The sequence below is a fragment of the Pristis pectinata genome, chromosome 8 (assembly GCF_009764475.1).
Source record: "Pristis pectinata isolate sPriPec2 chromosome 8, sPriPec2.1.pri, whole genome shotgun sequence".
Taxonomy (NCBI): Eukaryota; Metazoa; Chordata; class Chondrichthyes; order Rhinopristiformes; family Pristidae; genus Pristis; species Pristis pectinata.
In genome coordinates, this window is record NC_067412.1 from 14353786 (window position 1) to 14373703 (window position 19918).

A 19918-nucleotide genomic window follows, 5' to 3' on the forward strand; every position below is an offset into this window, starting at 1 on the left:
TGTTGTGGTGTTAGGATAGTTAACTCTGTATCGTATGGATTCATTTATATCATTAATCCTCAGATATTTGATGTCATAAAGCATCCAAAAGAGAGAGGTGCCACTTGTGGTATTTGATGCTTGTGCAAAGTGACAATTTTTTCTGTCATTATTTTTCACTAATTAAAATCAGTTTATCTTGAATCTGCCTTTTATTTTGTTGGGAATGTAATACAGTCATTTTCAGACAACACATTCTGTAAGTAATCACCACTAACATGAATGTTTAAGTTTGAAATGATACCAACAGTTTATATTTGTATATTTGAAGCTGCCATTTTGATTGCATATGTGATGATTTAAAAATATGATTCATTTACAGTTAACTCAGAGGCAGTAAATCATTAACCAGGATGCCCACCCATCACAAAGCAACTTAAGTTTTAAAATAGAGTTTCCATTCCAGAATGAGTTTTTATATGGAACAGGAAAAAAGAGGGTGTGATGAATAGTACCAAAGTAAACTGATTTTATTCATTTTGAGACATGGTAAAATCTGAAAAGGAAAAATATAATTTTGTCGTAAGCAATATGTTCATTGTGGAAGTGGCCTGCCAGAGTTTCAACTTACTCATTTTGTTACTGCTTAAAAACCACAACAGTTCAACATTTTGAGGTTTAATCACATTTGCTGTCTGAAAATAAAGGTTATAGATTCATAATTTATGGTGATCTGTACAATTATGATGCTATCTTCTCAATATCTTGTGAATGTTTGTTCTGTGACCGGCCACTCTGAAAGAAAGTTAAATAGAGGTTACTTGTCTTCCATGTTGGAAAATGTGGCATCCCTTGAGTGATAGGATGTGATAGCATTGAGATCATTAAGGGGAAAAGTGAAGCCAATCACCAAAATGCATTCAACACCTAAATAAATTTAAATGTTGTCCTGGTTGCAGTCATTGTGTTCTGAGTTAATGTATTATGTATGACAGCAAGCTTCAACTTTTTCAAGCCCTTCTGTGCAACCAATTGCTCCTTCATCAACTGCCTTCCTCATCTTCTTGCAAGATAAGTTCATTGTCCCATAATAATTACATCATGACCAATCACATTGATCGCTGATACCACAATGAATTGATTTAAATGATCTTCAGATCGTTAAATTCATTGTCCTAATCTAAACGGTCTCAACAGTTGCCATTGGTGTGTGTCATCCAGTCTGGTGTAGTCCTCGTTCTCCATATGTGATCATTACAAAGTTTGGAAAAAAGATGAAAAACTTGACATCCCCTAGAAGCCATTTAAAATAGTAATAAACTAAAACATTTAGTCAAGGGAAAGGCCTGTGATCAAGGACAGTGCTAGAGAGTAACTGAAATAAATTGCTTATCCCTCAATTAGACTTCAGGATTTTATTTCTTTGCCAGAACATTGTCTGCAATGTAGTTTGAAATAGAAACAGAAAATCTTAAACAATCAGCAGATCAGGTACCATCTGTGGGAAGAGAAACATTAAATGGTTCAGGTCAGAGACCTTTTGTCAGAACTGAGAAAGAGCATACAACCTAGTCTTCAATAGCAAACAAGGTGAGGGAGGGGTGGGTAAACATAGAGTAGTGCAAGACCAAATGAGTTAATCTAACAGCGTGGCAGTGAGAACCATATGCTCTGTCTGTTTAACATGTTAGCACTTAGAGTTGTTAATAACAAAGCTAGGGGACATGCTCAGCAGGCCAGATTAGACTTGTAAAAAGTAAAAACTGACCCAAAATGATGACAGGCAGAAATGACCAGTTCTGATACAGACAGCAAGAAAGAGTAAATTACATCAAGCTGAAGAATTCAATACTGAGGAGGATTTTGGGAACAGTGACAATAATTCCATAAGTTTTCAGATAGTTATAGATAAGGATGAGAGTGGTCCTTGGGTGAAAATGCTAAATTGAGAGAAGGCTAATTGCAACAAGTGCAAGGCAGGAACTGGAGAAAGTAGATTGGGAACGGCTGTTTGAGGGTAAATCCATATCCAACATGTGCAAGTCTTTTGAAGGCTGGTTGATTAGAGTTCAGAAACAGCATGTTCCTGTGAAGATGAAAGATAAGGATGGCAAGAATCTTGGATGACAAGATATTGTATGTTTAGTCAAAAAGGGAAAGGAAGCATTGGTGAGGTTTAGAAAGCTGGAATCGGATAAGACCCTTGAGGAATGTAAAGGAAACAGGAAATTAGGAGGGATAAAAGGGGCCATGAAGTGTCCTTGACAAGTAGGATTAAGGAGAATCCCCAGGCATGTTATATGTATATTAAAAGCAAGGGGGTAGCTAGGGAAAGAGCAAGTCCACTCAAGGACAAAGGAAGGAATTTGTGTGTAGAACCAGAAGAAGTGGGTTAAGTCCTTTATGAGTACTTTGCATTGGTATTCACCAAGGAGAAGGACATGGATGATGGTGAGATTAGGACATTGTCAACATTAAGAAGGAGGTGGTGTTGGGTGTCTTGAAAAACATCAAATGGTTAAGTCCCCAGACCCTCATGGGATCTATCCCAGGAAACTGAGGGAAGCAAGGGAGGAGATTGCTGGGGCCTTGACAGAGACCCTTGGCCACAGGCAAGGTCCTAGAGGACTGGAGAATGGCCGATGTCTGTCCTTTGTTTAAGAAGGACAAGCAGATGGGATTAGTTTATTTTGGCACTACGGTCGGTGCAGAAATAGAGGGCCAAAGGGCCTGTTCCTGTGCTGTACTATCCATGTTCTAGGAGTCTGGAAGCCTGCAACATGCTGAGTGTTTCTGGCATTTTCTATTTTTATTTTGGATTTCCAGTGTCTGAAGTGTTTTGATTTTCATTTACTGTAATGAAGTTTGTTTGCTCTGAAAACCAAAACTCAGTAGCCTTGTTGTGGTGTACACAACTAGCTTCATTGGGACATGAACTAGGTGGATTAAGCTGAAGTTACACGAAAATAATCCATAAATTATATCAACTGGATTAAAAGTAAAGGACAAAAATTCAGTTCTGTTATTTAGATTTATTTTTAAGAGAAGTGAATTCTTGAGGCAGCAGAACTCTCAGGACTTTTTGATTTGACCCATCTCTGGCAAATAAAATGTAATGTAAATCAGCGTTTGGGCAAAATGTTTTCCGTGGAATAGTTAGAAATGTCTTAATTAAATTAAAGTTAGATGTTATGTTACAGTTCATTTTCACTTTTACCATTACATTAGAATGTAATTTTCAGTGAGTAACATGGGAAGCCTAAATGTATCCTGGCAACGTAGCTGAGTTGTAGCATAATTTTAGTGTGTAAACTCACATATCTTGGTAAACCTAAACATACTTTCTGCAATCCGGAGTTACTTTATCCCATGGACCATTCATGTAAACATCGACTCCCATTCAATTCACACCCCAAAGAATTGCCTCTTTTTTTTCCCCAACCCCTGCAGTATATACTTGGTTCACAATCTCCTTGTCCTTGCCTGTTCCACCTGACCCTATTTTGCTTCTCAAAGCTTGTATTGTTCTTCTGCAGTTTTAAGTTCATCTTTGTAGAATGAAGATTTAATTAGACAAAAAAAAGAGACTAGGAAAGTAGCATTAATTTCAACATTGAGCATGTAGACCAATTGTGTATCTTGTATTAATGTGCTGTGGTTGTGCTTGATGTAAAGTGTATGTCATCAGCAACTGAAGTCCTAGCCAGACTTAAAGAATGTGAATTTAGAGGAATGGCTAAATATGGCTGTAGAGGAGTTCTGAGTTGAAGGAAAGTTTTACAGCTAGGGATTTCGAGGAAGCTATTGTTCATGAGATGGGCAAGTTTGCTCTCCATTGATTGTTATGCAGAGAAGCACGTTGCAAACTGTGGGTGTTTACTTTTTCCATCTTCTTTTGCATGTACAATTATATTTGCACCTTTTTCTGTCATAATTGCCTCTCAAGTTATTGCCATTATTGTTAGCAACAAGGATGTTCTTGCACCCACCAATAGTTTAGCATTGAATAAATTCCACACCCAGTCACAAACTACATTTGAAAAAGGACAGTTAATAATTGCATTTCTGGATGTTCAAATGGACACATAGAGTGTTTCATATTTCTGCCATTTTTACTGAGATTTTGATGGGAAGGCTGCATCTAAAATTGTACAGCACAGAAATAGGCTCTTCAGCCCATCCAGTCTGTGCCGGCTATCAAGCACCCATCCACATTCCCATGAATTCCACCCAGATTCTACCATTCTCCTATACACTAGATGCAATTTACAGTGCCCAGTTGACCTACCAACCTACTGATCTATGTGAAATCCTGAAAGTTTTGAGGTGAATGAGCATTTTAAAACAAAAAAAGTCATGGAATGGGTCCAGTGAAGAAAAGCTCTTACCTACACCAACCTGTTGTGTACACCTTGAACACCTTGCATCAAATACATCTCTTTACTAAAATCCATCACAGAAAAGTGGTTTAATTAATTGATGACACTTCCAAATCATCAAAGCTAACACACGGGTGTTAACTATTGTAGGCCCTTACATTAAATGAACGCTGATATAACTAATGAATAATATTTAAGATTTGAAAATAACAACTACTGGAGGTTATTTCTTAGCTGACAGGTAGAAGAATATAACTTCATCAATCAGAACTGGGCTTTCTCCATAATTTGGCTGCAGAAAGGCAAGTAGATATCACCAAAGCCATATACTTTTGACTGGTGAAACTATTTTGTAAAAATTTATTTTTTATAATATATGGGCAAGAATGGCAAGGCCAGCACTTGTTGTCCATTAGGAAGTGGTTGTGAGCTGCTGCCTGGTACTGCCGCAGTCCATCTGGTAAACTTACTTCTACATTGTTGCTGGCAGAGAGTTCCAGAATTTAGACCCAGCAACATATTTTCAATGTTAGGACAGTGTACAACTTGTAAGATAACTTGCAGGTGTTGATATTCTTCTATATCTGTTGCCTTTATTCTTTATGGTAGTAGAAGTTGTAGGTTTGGGAAGTGTTAAACCTTGATGACCTGCTGCAGTATATGGTGACAAGAGTCTGTGAATGTTCAGTTCGTTGAATGAGTAGTCAGTAAAGTGAACTGATTTGTGCAAAATGTTGTCAAATTTCTTGAACATCTTTGGAGATATGGTGGTTGTGATAGTGTGCATTCCTGCAGTGATTTGGGGGATAGCAGGTATGTGATTTTGGTGAATTGTAATGCTCAATTTGAGGATGTTTGCTGCTTACCTGGGGAGTGATCCATGGTGTCAATAGATTGATTTATAAGGAAGGAATAGGGGTAAAGAGGGCTTGTTTGTTCTGAGATTAATGACTGAGAAGATAGCTTGAAGCAAGCTGTCACAAACAGCAATATGACAATGAACAGATACTGGCCTGGATTGTATCAATCTGCCCTGCTGCCTTTACTGTCCTTGTGGTTGTACTTATGCTTATTGGCCCTGCAGATCTGATTGCACTAGAGGTCTTGCTGGCAGAGTGGTCCATGAGAAGTGGCAACGTGGGCTCAGGTGATGAATTGTAAGGCCCTGTCCCCAGAGAACTTGATGGTATTTTAATAGTTCACTGTTGTCAAAGGCCTTTGAGCTGATTTTAAATGCCTGTGATCATCAGAGACATTAGTAAACTATTTAAAAAGGTAAAGCCATGAATTTCAAAAACAAAAGAAATTTACCTTTGAAGGGTTTTTTTAAAAAAAAGAAAAACTATTTACCTGTATTAACCTTTACTTTTCAAGGCCAGTAATCCCATTCAAATGATCGGAGGCACACCACATATGCCAGCTTTCCCTGACGTAAAGCTGAGGGGTTGGATCCACAGGATCATTAATGTAACCGTAAAGAGAAGAAGAATTGTTTATTGTTGTTGTTGTTGTCCAGTGACTGCCCAGCAAGAGTTTGGATCTCCCAGTGCATGATGATCAAGGTCATTAAGATTAGTTATTAAGCTAATTAGTGATGTAGTGTATATATATTGTTGATGAATATACATAATTTAACTATATCCACCTGATCAAGTCTGTTTACATTCTTAATGAATCTTAATTTTAGAACTGTGATTTTGCTCTTCTTTTCAGTTCCTCCTTTGCCTTAATAGTTTTTGTCAATGATTTTACTTTTTTTTTCCATTAATTTATCTTTCCATTCTTCACATAGTGGTGGTGCATAACTTTTTTAAGGGGATAGGTAGATTTACCATTTAGAACATATCTGGGAAATACATTTTGTTTTGGCCAAGCCATACATAAAAGCTGTGTTTTCTTTAAAAGAAAAAAGTATTTTCTTCATGTCTTCCTCTTAGGGGACTCGGAACAGTTTGTGCTCTAATTCAGGAAGCTGCATCCCTCAAAAACCACTGCACTTCACGTTCAGGTGTCTGTCTCTGACACGAGAAAAATACGGAGGAAGGCAGGGGCAAGGAGAATGATCAAAATGTTACAGCCCATTGTAGCTGTTCCAGCTCTTTTTTAAAAAAAATGTAAAATGTTTTGAAGTTGAAGTTAGTGCAAGAGACCCCTGTGCCCACCATTATCTAGATCTGAATAAAGGCTTAGATCAGAGGATTGGACCAAGCTTGAGGGTGCCTGGCTAATGCATCTCCATGCTTGGCATTGGGTGGTGCCTGGCTAATGCATCTCTGTGCTTGGCATTGGGTGGTCCTTGGCCTTCTGCCTGCAGATGTCATGTGCTACTTATTTTAAGGATTTGGGAGGATCTTAAACTTGTGGTAAGCCTGTAGCTATGTCAGCTAGTGTGGCAAGTAGCCAGGCAGGAGTGAAGCAGGACTGCAAGGGTGGAAAGTGCTCGAGGGCCAGTCAGACCAATCCAGGCCATGATTGTGGTTTCCTCATTTCATTCCATGTATGATAATATTTGTGCTTATTTGTCCTTCCCATGTATTTTTCCTGAACAATATGTAGTATGGCCTATTTCAATTGTTTACTGGAGTACTGTCACTTTCATTACCCATACCCAAAGGCTTCCCAGTCCCACAAGCCAACTCATGACATCGTCAAATTATTTAAATTTCTCTCTCATTCTCTAACAGCCTGTACGTTTTAGTGTTCCAGAACTGGATAGTACTTTGTGTTAATTTATACTAGATCGCAACAAATGCAGTTTACTGGGTCAAAATAAATGTGATCATGCTATTGTCACTGTACATTATATCTCTGAAGTCTTTTAAACTCCCAACCTATGAAAGCTTATTATTGACAAAGTGCCTGTATTATAGTAGAGGAAGGTCATAAGTTTTTAAAAATACATAAGGAAAGGATGATTACATAATCAAAATAAGAAATGCTTACTTTCAAGAGACAGGGATACATGTTGATATCAACCTATCTGGTGTGGCTTGAGACCATATTTTATTAAGTAACAATATATAGCTCATCTCAACAGGTGACCTGCAGTTTGAGTTTGTAACTTAAGTTTTAAAAAAGTAGATGTGAGTTGTAATCAGATCAGCCAATAACCACTGATTTAACAAAGGTGAGTAGAGACATATGCCAATCCACATTGGCCTGGATTTAAATATCAGCAAATACTTGGGGAAATGTCAGGAATTACCTATGTAATTGACTGCAATTTTCGCATTTTCATGCAACCACTAAAATCCCAAAGTTGCTGTTGCTTTTTATGGTATATTTCAAGAATGTGCTCTGTCATTGGACTCCTCATGGAATTGGCAATGGTGTGTGAAGTTTGGCAGTTCAACAGCATTTACACCAGGGAATCCACCTGAACAACTTGCATTAGGGTAGACCTGGCATAGCATCAGCATCATTGAATGGAAAGCAATGATTTTGAGGGGAAAAAATAAGTTTTAGATGATTTACCATTTAAGTATATTTGTGTTTTGCTTTGACAAAAATTTAAACTATTAAAATGTTTATTCTTTTTAATAGCCAGCAGTAGCTTAACTGGCTGTCAAAAGGTTTTGTGGACAAGGCTGGGTTTATACTGCATAGGATAATATTTATGCACTCAGAGTCCTACTACCTTGTAAGACCTTGCCTTTGGCAATCAGACCAATTTAAAATGCAGGCAGATGTTGAGGAATCTGTTCATGCTAAATCCAGACTTCATTAATAGGTTGGTACAGATGGCTTGCCATTAACTGCAAAAAACAACCACTTTTGTTGACTACACTTTATACAGAACTACTTGCCTATTTAGTTTTTAGCGTATTCAGAGGAAAAAATGGAAGTTAAAGTGGGGACAAGCTTTCCGACAGAAATTCCCAGATATTTTGTACGTCCACTTGCACTTGATTGTGTGGAAAATTTTGATTAGCCATTGTATTCAAATTACCATATTGACCACAAAGGCACAGAAGTGTTCCAGTGCAAATCCGTGGCTTCCATTCTTAGAATTTCCATTATTTCTTTTACTGTACCAGTGATAATAATTGAGAGCATTTCCAGTTAGTACTATTCTAAGATTCTAATTTTAGCCTTTTCTGGTTTATGTCAGCCCACTCTCAGTGGGTGGATGGCAAACCCCACTGGTGCATGAATGTGTAGAAATTAAAGTCTATTTGTAATGAGCCCTCAAAGCTTTGTGAGTGCAGCAAAGCTTCCTTGTGTCTTTGTGGGCTAAATCTCACTTCCTGTCTGCCAGGACAGGTGACTGATGAGGTTTCATAACTAGGTTTCATAACTGTTTCATTTCTTTCTGGAAAAATAATGTAGGTACTATCAATGCCTCCATCATCTCTGCAACTGTTATTATTTCTCAAGCTTTTGTGAAGAAACGACAAACATTTAAATCAAGTCTGACTTCAACTGATTCTGTGTAGGAATTCATCAAACTATATTTGACCATACAAATGATTTATGATGTCTAGAATGTCCTCTGAGTGGGGGAAAAAAAATCTTCTGTCCAGAATGGCTGATCACTAATTTTAAGACTGTATCCCCCTCTGGACACTCCAGCTGGGGGAAATATTCCCACATCTACCTCAGAAAATCCTGCAAAAATTTAGCATGTTTTCAATGAGATGATCTCTCACCTTTCTACACTTAGAAGAGCATAAACCCAGTCTGTTTAATCTGTCCTTGTAGAACAAACTCTCCACAGTTAATCTGGTGAGCCTTTGTTGCACCAATCTCGATTGAGAATTTATCGTTCCTTGGGTCGGGCAACACAATATTTCAGGTGTGATATTTCTAAGGTCTTGTATAATTGCAGTAAGATGACTTTAATCTTGTACGCCAAATCCTCCTTGCAATAAAGACCAATATACTGTTTACCTTCCTAATTGCCTGCTGCACCTATCTGCTATTCAGTGGTCCATGTATGAAGATGCCCTGGTCCCTCTAAATCTTTTGATCTCTTGTCATTCAAAAAAATTTTTTTTTCTACTTTGCATTTTTACACATTACATTTCAACTATAACATCCTCGTCCATCCCCCTGAAACTCTTATGCGCACTCCTCAACCCACATTGGTATCCAGGTTTGTACTGTCAGCAAACTTGAATATATTGCACGTGGTCCACTCGTATGTCATTGACAGCCTTGGCTCCTGCATCAATCCCTGCAGCATCCAACAAGTCAGTTATCCGTAATCTGTATTTTTATCTGTTAACCATGTCCTCAGTCCATGCTAGTAAATTATCCCAATCTAATGTGCTCTAATTTTATTTAATAATCTCTTGTGGCACTATATTGAAGGTCTTCTGAAAGATCAAAAACACCACTTTACCCATTCTAGTTACAATCTCAGAAAAATGCAAATAGATTTTTCAACCATTATTTTCCTTTCATAAATCCACAATGAATCTTCCCTATTCATTTTATTTAATTGCCCTGCTACCATTTTAGTAATAGATTCTAGCATTTTCTCCACTTCTTTTTCTCTTCCACCTCCCTCTTAAATAGTAGAATTACATTTGTTACCTTCCAATCTGTAGGTACTGTTCAAGAGTCAGCAGAATTTTTAAAGATGACAACCAGTGCATCCACTCCATAGACACTACTTTCAAAACCTTGGAATGCAAGTCATCAGGTTCTGGAGATTTGTTGGCTTTCAGTACCTTTTAACTTTTTTTTAAACAATACTAACTTCTTTCAGCTCATTCATTCTATACGTGTTCCTCGTTATTATTTCTGAGAGGCTTTCTGTGAAATATTTATTTAATTTATCTGCCACTTCTTAATGTCTCCAGATAATTTCTCCTGTCTCAGTCTGTAAGGGGAAATCACTTTCTTCTGACCTTTTTCCTTTTTACATATCTATAGAAGCTTTTAGAACCTAATTTTGTGTTTCTTGCTAGATTACCCTCATATTCCACTTTCCCTTTTTTGTCAAGGTCGTGGTCCTTTAAGGATGGGCAATAAATGCTGACCTCACCAGATTCCAAAAATGAATGAAAACAACTAATAGAGAAAACAATATCTTATACACACTTTGAATTTGACCACTACACAATTAATTAAATTATCCTGTGATTAAATTAAAGTATCCTGTGATTGCTGCATTACCCTTGTTATGTGCCCTTTTTAACTTTCTTATTTGTACTATGCCCTATGTTACTACAACTGGGGGCCTGTAGAGAAGTCCCACCAATATCTTCTGTCTTCACTGTTTCTTAGCTGCTCAACCAATTCTACTTCACAGGTGGCTGGCTGTGCTGATTAAGTGTGATTTGAACCCATTTCCTGCTCAATACTCATGGTGCAGTAATAACTTGGCATAATCATTATGAAAATTGAAAAACAGGTGTAATATTTCTGATACGAAGGCTGAAATGTTGAACCATCTTTTATATGCTGGCTAACTATCTAGTTTTAAAATCCATTTTTATTCTGAAAGCTGTTATTCTGCCAAATAATTTGAAATGTCAGTATTTTATGGAAAATTGAAGTGTTAAATTATTTTTGAAAAATCTGCAGTTTATTTCAAATATGTCATACGATTTTACTTGTGAACTTCTGTTTCATGTGTATCATTCAGAAATAACAAAATACTGTTCCATTTTTGTTCTCTGAATGTGATGCAAGTCAAAATGCTTGCAGGACTTGGCTATGTTGCATAGTGGAAATGCCATATATTTTGAATTGTAGAATTGATCATAAATACTTTTCTCACTTTGTGTCAAGTAGTCTGTCAGAGGGCTCAAGTTTTTTCCCCATATAAGCCAAATTGTATGATTAAATATTTTGGCAATGATCCCTTGATTGGGATGTCATCACACAGCAGGTCATTTTCTGTCTGTAGGCGGATGGCTCACATTAATCATCAACTTTCTACAGCACACTACCACGTAACAATGTGAGGTGGAACTGTATTACCTTTGATTTGGGATTTGCACTAAGCCTCTTGGAAAGGGACCTTCTTTCCCTTATTTGGCCATATTGGATCCAGCACATATCCACATGATTATGTTAATTGTCTAAATTGCCAAATGTTGACTTTTGTCCTCCTTTGCCCTCCAAATAAGACATTTGGCAGGATAGTGCATTTGTGCTGTGCACCCTGAGTTAAAAGTTATCAAGTTATGCTGTTGATTTGCGGGAGCAGATTAATTTAATTAAATCTTTGCAGTAGTGTAAAAATGATGTATCTATTTTAAAGTTTTTTTTTTAAGTAGGATTTAGATGGATCTGTGTTTTGGATTTCAATACAGTTCAGAAAGGACTTCTGTTCTAACTTTTGAAGATCTGCCCTCCCACTTCTATGTCGCATTCCTAGCAGAGCTTCTTTCTAAACTGACATTTTTTTTTATTCTTATTCTTACCCTCTGTCTCAGTTACCATCTGCTTACTTGCAGTTCTTGTTTTCTCCACTCTTTAAAAATCAGGATAATTTCAACTGTGGCATTTCTTTCTAATTTCATAATTCTTGCTCTCTAAATATCAGACATTCCTGTATTGTAAAACCTGTCTCAATAGAAATTAATGCCTGATAAGTCTGTATTACAATATTATGTACCCTAGTGATCTACACTACTCAGTTTGTGAGGTGCTCATTAAATCTATCACCTGGTTGATTTATATTTTGGCCAATTTGGAAATTGTACCTGGAGAGTATTGTCTGGTTAATTCAGACCAGGAACATCAAAGAAACCTAGCTGTTTAATGTGGCAGCCAAACCTGAAACAAGATACAGACAGTTGTAATAGTTAACCACTTAACAAATTATTTTTATGTTGTAACGATCCTATCAACCTTAAAGTAGTCATTGCACTTAAAATACATGAGCCACAAACATGTTCCACAGTCTTTTTTTTGGACTAACATGTACTGGTACTATTTCCCTTGAGAAAATCATTAATTGGTAAGGATGTAATCTATTTCTGATCTTTTTCAGTGGAAATCTATCCAGTGGTTGCTACATTTCAGCTGAAATTCTAGTGTGATGTCATAAATATGGGAAAGGAAATAGCAATAGCATCCATCCAGGACTTTGTAATATGTGGTAGATAGTGATAGGAAGCCAAACAAGGATGACCAATTTAACCATTGTGTTCCAGAAATTCTTTTCAATTAAAAATAGAAGGACTGTTTTAGTTACTGATTTTGGTTAACAATGAATCATCAGAGCCTTTTGGAGACCTAGACTAATCCTAAAACTACTTAGCTGATCTCAAGGCTAAAAATAAAATCTGCTGATACAAGCTGTGTGGCACTGAATGAGATTGATAAACCAAATTATTTTTATTTGGTTTTGGTTTATTTCAAAATGTTACTTACTCAAGAGACATTCAGGTGTATATTTGAATACCTGTGCCTGTAAATTGGCGCTAAAGCATTGTGAAATCCTAATTTTTTTTGACATTCCCAACACATTATTAATATATCTACCAGCTGAGAAAGTTTACAAGTTTACCATTTTAATTCATCTTGATTACTTGTAGGATTAAATGAAGGAAAGACTAGTTTCCAAACTGCTGGACTTGGCAAAGAACATTCAGAGCCAATGGTCACTTTTGTGAAGTATATGATACATGGGACTTTGATATAACAGTGGGATGGTTATGCTTATCTTGTATAGGGCATTGGTGAGACAACATCTGGAGTATTGTGTACAGTATTAGTCTCTGTTTTTAAGAAAGGGTATTGATGCATTGGAAGCGGTTCAGAGAAGGTTTACTAGACTGATTATTGGAATGGATGGAAGTATTCGGCAGGCCAGGTTTGCATCTACTGGAGTTCACAAAAAGGAGAGGGGATTTGATTGAAACATGTATGATACCAAGAGGTTATTGACAGGGTGTGTATGAAAATGATGTTTTCTATTGTTAGAGAATCTAGAACAAGGGGCTGCTTATTTAAGACGGAGATGAGATTTTTTTTGTGTATCTAAGTGTCGTGAGCTTTTTGAACTCTCCTCCTCTTGGTGGAAGCAGAATCAGAGTATTTTGTAAGGCAGAGGGAGACTGTTTCTTGATAAGCAAGGGGCCAAAAGGCTACCACGAGGGGATGGAAATTGAGGATACAGTCAAATCAGCCCCTTATTAAATGGAGGAGCAAGCTTGAGGGGCCAAATGGCCTACTAATTTGTATGCTCACAACGCAGCAACTAATTTTCATGCAAGGGTGTTCTACAGACAGTAGAGTAAGAATGAACAGATGATCTGTTTTCTTGAGGATGCTGGTTGATTATGTCTGGGATTAAGCGACAAATCGAACATTCTGACGTGCTAAGAGTCGCTCTACTTTTTCAAATGTATATTTTGTGTTTTGAAAGAAACAAGAATCAGATACTTTCACATTTACCTAGTGAATATTTTTAAATCAAGAATGGAAAGTCAATTACCTTGGAAGTGGACTTCGTATTCTTTTGGTGCGCTAAACGTATGCCACATTTCCATTTCCCAAAAAATTTCCTTAAAACAATGCTATTTCTTTGCACACAAAATTGTGCACTAAAACAGGACTTGTATGATTGTGAAAAGAGCATGCAGGGTTCAAAGTTTCAACTTCATTTCTACACTGATTGTTGGGAAGTGAGTCAGCACTTTAAAAACAAAATCTCCCTACATCTGTCACAATCCAGCTGCATAAAGATTGCTGAGGAGGTGAAAGGAAATGTAGATTATTGGGGAAACTGCTTTGTGGGCAACCAGCATACAATCATTTTCCCCAAATCAATAAGAGATGTGGGCAGATCAAGAGCTGGTTGCAGCATGCAGTACAACTGATTGGCACAGAGGCTATTATTAGTGAAAGAAGCACCACTGATTCACAGTTTCAAGCTAAACCATTGAAAACAGACTAACAGATACTGGAAGCAAGATATCAGTTTTATAGTGAAGACCTTTCAATTGTCATCTCATGTCCTTACCCCATGCACTGGGTTACGTTGAGTGAACAGGTGGGGTCCAATTTCTGCTGGCAGTGGAGGAAACGTGCTGTGAAGTCAGTAGGTGCAGGCAAACCTCAACTGTGCCAAGGTGAATTGTGAATGGAAGCACCAGGCCCAATTTCCCAGTGGATGAAGTTTCACCCATTTTTGGTGGTTAAATGGGTGCTATGTTTAGGCTGCTTTCAGCAGTCCCTTGGGTTCAAGGATGAATTGCTTCCACTCTGGTTTTGTGGGTTCTGAGGTCAATGTGAGAACTGCAAAAGTGTTCTGTTTGATGTCTGGTAGCCTAGGAGGGTGGGTAGTCTGAGGTGGCGAACAACTTCTGCCACTCGTGCAGGGCTTTTGTTGCTCCTGATGCATAAACTTGTGCTTCTCAGTGCCATCACGTATGCTCCTTCACCACCAGATCTTTCCTTCTGTCCGTCTGGTAATCTCTTCCCATCAGAGATTGTTTCGGGACACTGGTGTCAGGCATGTGAAACATATGGCCTGGCCAACTGAGTATAACTCATTGCTGAGATGCTAGCCTGGGAGAGGACACTGATATTGGTTCACTTATCCTTTCAGTGAATACAACCTGTGTGATTCCCAACACCAGCATTATACAAAACCTGTAGTTGCCACATCATTCCCACATTGACTTCAGAAGTGTTTAAGTGACTTAAAGCACACACTTCATGTCAGCACAGCACTGTCTTTTTATTGAAAAAAAAGTCCCCATAGAAGGAAAATGCAGGGAACAAGGCAATATGTCTTCACGATATCTGGTAATGCTCTCTGCTCTCTGTTTCTGCTCTCTTCTCCCACCCAACCACCAACGTTCCCTCCCTGAGATTACACCCACATGTCCATTCCATTCGTTTTAAGTGGCCCCAAGTCTTAGTGACCCATGAGATCACATTGTTAGCACAATACTAATCTCTGAAGTGAAAAGTTGTTTTCAACCCTAAATAACACAGCTAATCTGGATAAGCAAATCAGCGCATGGTGAGGGAGCAAAGTATTGGATATACCATGTTGCAACATCATTGGAATCTTGATGAGGGGTTTGCTCCATTTTTGACAGTGAGTGAATGACACGGAAAATGAATCTCAGTTGAGGAATCATGCCCGAAATTGTTCATTTTAATTTCCCTGTGGGTGCAATGTTGACAATACATGCAATCATGAGCAAACGTCGTCGGATCAGTTTTTATGTACATTTAAAACAAAAGAGTGCAGATGAATCTAGTTTCTAGGCAATGGGGTTGTTGCAATACACTTTTCTTTCTCCAAAATTGAAGGCAATTTCTCATTCTTCAGTTTACTTTTGTGGTAAACTAAAAAGCAAATGTCTCACTATTGAATTACATCCTCTGTACTTCGATAAGTACCTGAATAGATCAATAATGATATTTGTTTATAACTTTATTTCAATTGATTATTTTTTATTTTGAAATGTAATGTCTCTTTACTACTTATGAAATGATCAGCTAAGATTTTTCCCATTTTCTCCTTTCAGATAACAGCGATCTAATTGCTTGTACTGTAGTTACAAAAGATGGCAATCAAGTACATCGGTTCCTGGCTGTAGATGTTTATCAAATGAGCTTGGTGGAACCTGAGAGCAAACGGCTTGGATGGGGAGTGGTAAAATTTGCAGGTTTGCTTCAGGTAAAGGAGATAAATGAGGAGGGATGTTTAACAATTCAAAACTATTCTGTATTTTCTTAAGCTAGTCTGAACTGTGCTGCTACAGTTTGTCAAATAAAGCATCAGTTATCAGCTGCTTGGGTCTCAACGCATCTTGGACTTCTGCATGTGTACTTTGAAAGCCACAAGTCCAACGTGTGCTGGAGGTTGCATGCAGGTGCATCTGACTGTCTGCTCCATTGCAGGGCGTACCATTGAGCCGAGTGGTGACTTGCTAAAGACAGGGACCAGATGCGTTTTGCATCTGGCTCTCAGCCTTTTGCCAGGGAAGGCTGGCATACAAACAGCGAACGTATTTGTTTGTAGGAAAAAGTAAGATTTGTTACTGATTTATGTGCTTTCAGTTAAATTTATGGACCATTGAGAACAATGTCAGATATAAAGATGCAGTAGCACCCATTTCTGTGGCTGCATTATGCTAAAAAAAAAACTCTTAGGCAGTTGAATTATGCTATTACACTCATTTTTAACTACTGTGCTTTTCTTTTGTAGGATATGCAGGTGATGGGAGTTGAAGATGACAGCAGGGCTTTAAACATAATCATCCACAAGCCTGCATCCAACCCTCATGCTAGGCCCTTCCCTATTCTCCAGGCAACATTCATCTTTGCTGATCATATCCGCTGTATCATCGCAAAACAGCGATTAGCAAAGGGTCGCATTCAAGCACGACGTATGAAGATGCAACGAATAGCAGGTTAGTATCTTTTTCTGAGTATATGTATCTTGGCCAATCAAGTGTATTGCTTAGTTACCAGCTAAAGTCAGACTAGTTAAAATTATGATTTTGATACAATGTTGAATTAATCTTTTTAATACCCTTATTCTGTTTGATGCGTCTTCTCTTAAGATTGCTTATTGAGCTAGCCAGTTATCTTGTACTTTCAAAACTTGTTGTTCCTTTCATGGCAATGTTTTTTTTAATGCTATGTTATTTAAAGCGATGAATCTATGCTATATTTCACAATTTGCTGCTCGCTGCAGCAGCTGAGGCCACTGAGGCATTCTGGTCTTGAAAGAATAATTTCAGTGATTGCTGTCATGTCGATAAGTGTTCTGACAAATGCTGAAAAGGTCAGCGTCAACAGAAAGGGCTTTTAATCCCTCAATATATAGCCATTCATTGATCATGAAAAGCATTTCTTGATGGTCAACACTATGTTTCCCAACAGTACCCAGGACTCCAACCTGAGAGAATCTATAGTGTTGGACATTTTCAAATGAAAGGAAAAGGGCTGCTTCCTCCTTCCCTGGCAGGTTGAATCAGTTTAGACTCCAGCCACACCATGTGAATACCAGTGCAAGGAGAACAACACGTGTATCAAAATAGCAGTGCAAAATGCCATTAATCACCTCCAGATAAGACTACATTACTGTAGGGCACCCTACTATATGTAGCAACTAGATGCAGAAATTTCATTGTGGTGTGCCACCTGCTCCACAACTTTGAAAATTGCAAACCAGGCAGACTACATTCTGCAGATATGGCTGTGAGGCAGAGCCTGAAGAGCAAGAGGTTGATGAAGTAGGATGCCCCAACTTAACATCAAATACCTCCTCTAGCTGAGGTACCCTTGCCCACTTGAGCAATAAAGCACTTACAAAGTAACAGGTCCAGTGCAAACATTCACCCTTTCCACACACTGACTGCTGATACCAGCATGGTACTCATTGATCAGTTGAGAGAGCCTAGATGCTATGTAAAATTACGTCCATCTTTCTGTGTAGCATCACCTGTGCTGGTAATGACACTTCAGTGCGTGAATCACTGATCATATTATTGAAATGTTTTGCCAGAACATTTTTTGTGCTTCCAGATAAGTGGTACCTTGCTCAATGTACTGTGACCTCCATACAAAATGTACTTGCCTCAGAGAACTCCACTCTGTTGAGGGCATGAATGTTTTGGCTTGCAGTTCAACCTTGTGGAGACTAATTACTATTGTAGCCAATGCACCTGAAAGTAGTACACATCACCACAATATAATAATCAGGTTGGCAGGCAGTGGGCAAGGAATTGTATTCAAGGCACTGAAGTCCATTTTCGTTTAGTAATGAGAAATCCCTCATGGAATTGCAAATGAAGATCATCTTATGCTGCTATTTCAAGGTATGCAATGAAATGATACAAAAAGAGGAAATTGTGATACATGTGGTAAAGTTACTAAAGTGTCATTCTCATTTGACTACCTCGTAGGTGGGTTTCAAAGTTATGTTAATATGTCAGTGTCTCCATGTCTGAAGACTATCTGCAGTCTACCCTGCTGGACCTTTCATTTTAAACCTGCACACATCTTTGACCCATAGGAAGCCCTTGCTTTAGATGGACTGGCAATTGGGTATGGGTGGGAGGAAGTGTGCTGCCTGAGAGGCTGTGGTGGGAGGTGAATTTGTGACTTCATGGAAGGGGACATCAATATCATAAACCTGTGCACAACACAACCTCTTGAGGAATTGCGTAGACAATAGCGTGACAAATCTCTGACTCGCAGACCACACGACCTTTCCTGCTTCCTTCAGGCTAGAAGCTGACCTGGCTGGCCAAGCCCAAATCACACGTATCTGGTCCCTGTTGTCTTCACTCATCACATTGGAATCAGCTATCTGAGCAGGGCTCTGCTTATGGTAAAGAGGTGTGTTTACATGCATTGAGGGACATATCTCGGCACCTGCAGAAAAGAGGCAAGTTCACCTGTGCCAGTCTCTGCTCAAGAGGAAGAATGATGTTTTCTTGCAGGAAAGCAGTCTGCTGATGTGCAGTGAACATTTAGCTGCTCATGAGCAGCAGCCCACGCATAGAACTAGATACTCTTTGTGGATCCATTAGTCCACAGTATACAGTAATGTGCTCACAAATGGCATTTGCTACTCATGAGGGCAGTGATCTGCTCAAGAGTAGCATCTCTCTGGTCAGTGAGGATATCAAGCTGTTCCCTGGTGGCATATCACTGTTCTTGAAAGCTTTGAACTGCTCCTGTTCAGCTGAAACCAGGCCTACAGCTAGATCAGATGCATGTTATCTTGTGCCTTCTGTCTATTCCCCCAGGGCAGTTGTCACCTGAAGCAGTAAATGCTACTTGATAGGATTGTAGCCAAACCATTGCAAAGAAGTACACATCTCGTCCAGTGCAAAGGTTGTGTTCTGCTCACTTCATGCAACCACTGCAAGAGCATGATCTTTATCATTTCCCTGCATTTACCAAGCAGATCTGATGACGTGCTGACTATCTGATCATTGTGCAAACACCCCAGTTACGGTGTCCATCTGAGTCCTCTGTGGTTGTAGGGATACCTTAACCCATTCCACATAATGAGCTCCCACACCATATTCCCTGTGAAATGGAAAAAGCTGCAGACACTAGAAATCTGAAATGAGCAGATGCTGCATGACCTCAGCATTTTCTTTTTCTTTACCAGATTCCATACTTGATGCCAGACTGCATACCACAAGTGCTTCATGTATTTCCATAATGCACAACCCATTATGCTCGTTCCTTGCAATGCCATTCTCTGAGGTAACATACTTGGGTGTCAGGCATAATGATGCATGTTGGCTTCTATCATCACATCTTCCACTCCCTCTTTAAACCCCCCCCCCCCCCACCGTCAAACACACACACTCTGGTGAGAAAAAACGTGGGCTTCTCAAAGTTGGAACAGAGGATAGTTGCAATTGTAAGTTGTGTCTGTAACACGTGTACAGTATTATGCAGTGGCATGCATGGTAATGAAGCTGCTTATTATAGAAACAAAGAAATGTGGTAACCATTATGGAACATTTCTAGTTAGCTTTACTAGAAAATCTTGTATCCCTCTGCCTATAAGCATAGTAAAACACTGGATGTGATAGGGCTCCACTGCACCTGCCGACCCCACCCTGGTCCGAGCAGGTCACCTGGCCCTCCTTATGCACAGAGCC

General features: G+C 38.7%; 1 protein-coding gene and 1 long non-coding RNA gene across 4 annotated transcripts in view; one reads left to right on the forward strand and one right to left on the reverse strand.

The window, feature by feature from the left end:
* Window positions 1–19918, forward strand: part of clec16a (C-type lectin domain containing 16A) — a 180055-nt gene that overhangs the window by 112327 nt on the left and 47810 nt on the right. For all 3 annotated transcript variants that reach the window (XM_052021126.1, XM_052021127.1, XM_052021128.1), the window contains 2 exons: window positions 15809–15960; window positions 16492–16696. In XM_052021126.1, coding sequence (XP_051877086.1) covers window positions 15809–15960; window positions 16492–16696 — 357 coding nt within the window. The remainder of the gene's footprint in view (window positions 1–15808; window positions 15961–16491; window positions 16697–19918) is intronic.
* LOC127573168 (uncharacterized) lies at window positions 739–13874 on the reverse strand. The gene is made up of 4 exons (XR_007956756.1): window positions 13759–13874; window positions 12020–12092; window positions 5709–5795; window positions 739–774 (listed from the first exon to the last, which is right to left on the reverse strand). It is a non-coding gene; the product is annotated as an uncharacterized LOC127573168 (long non-coding RNA).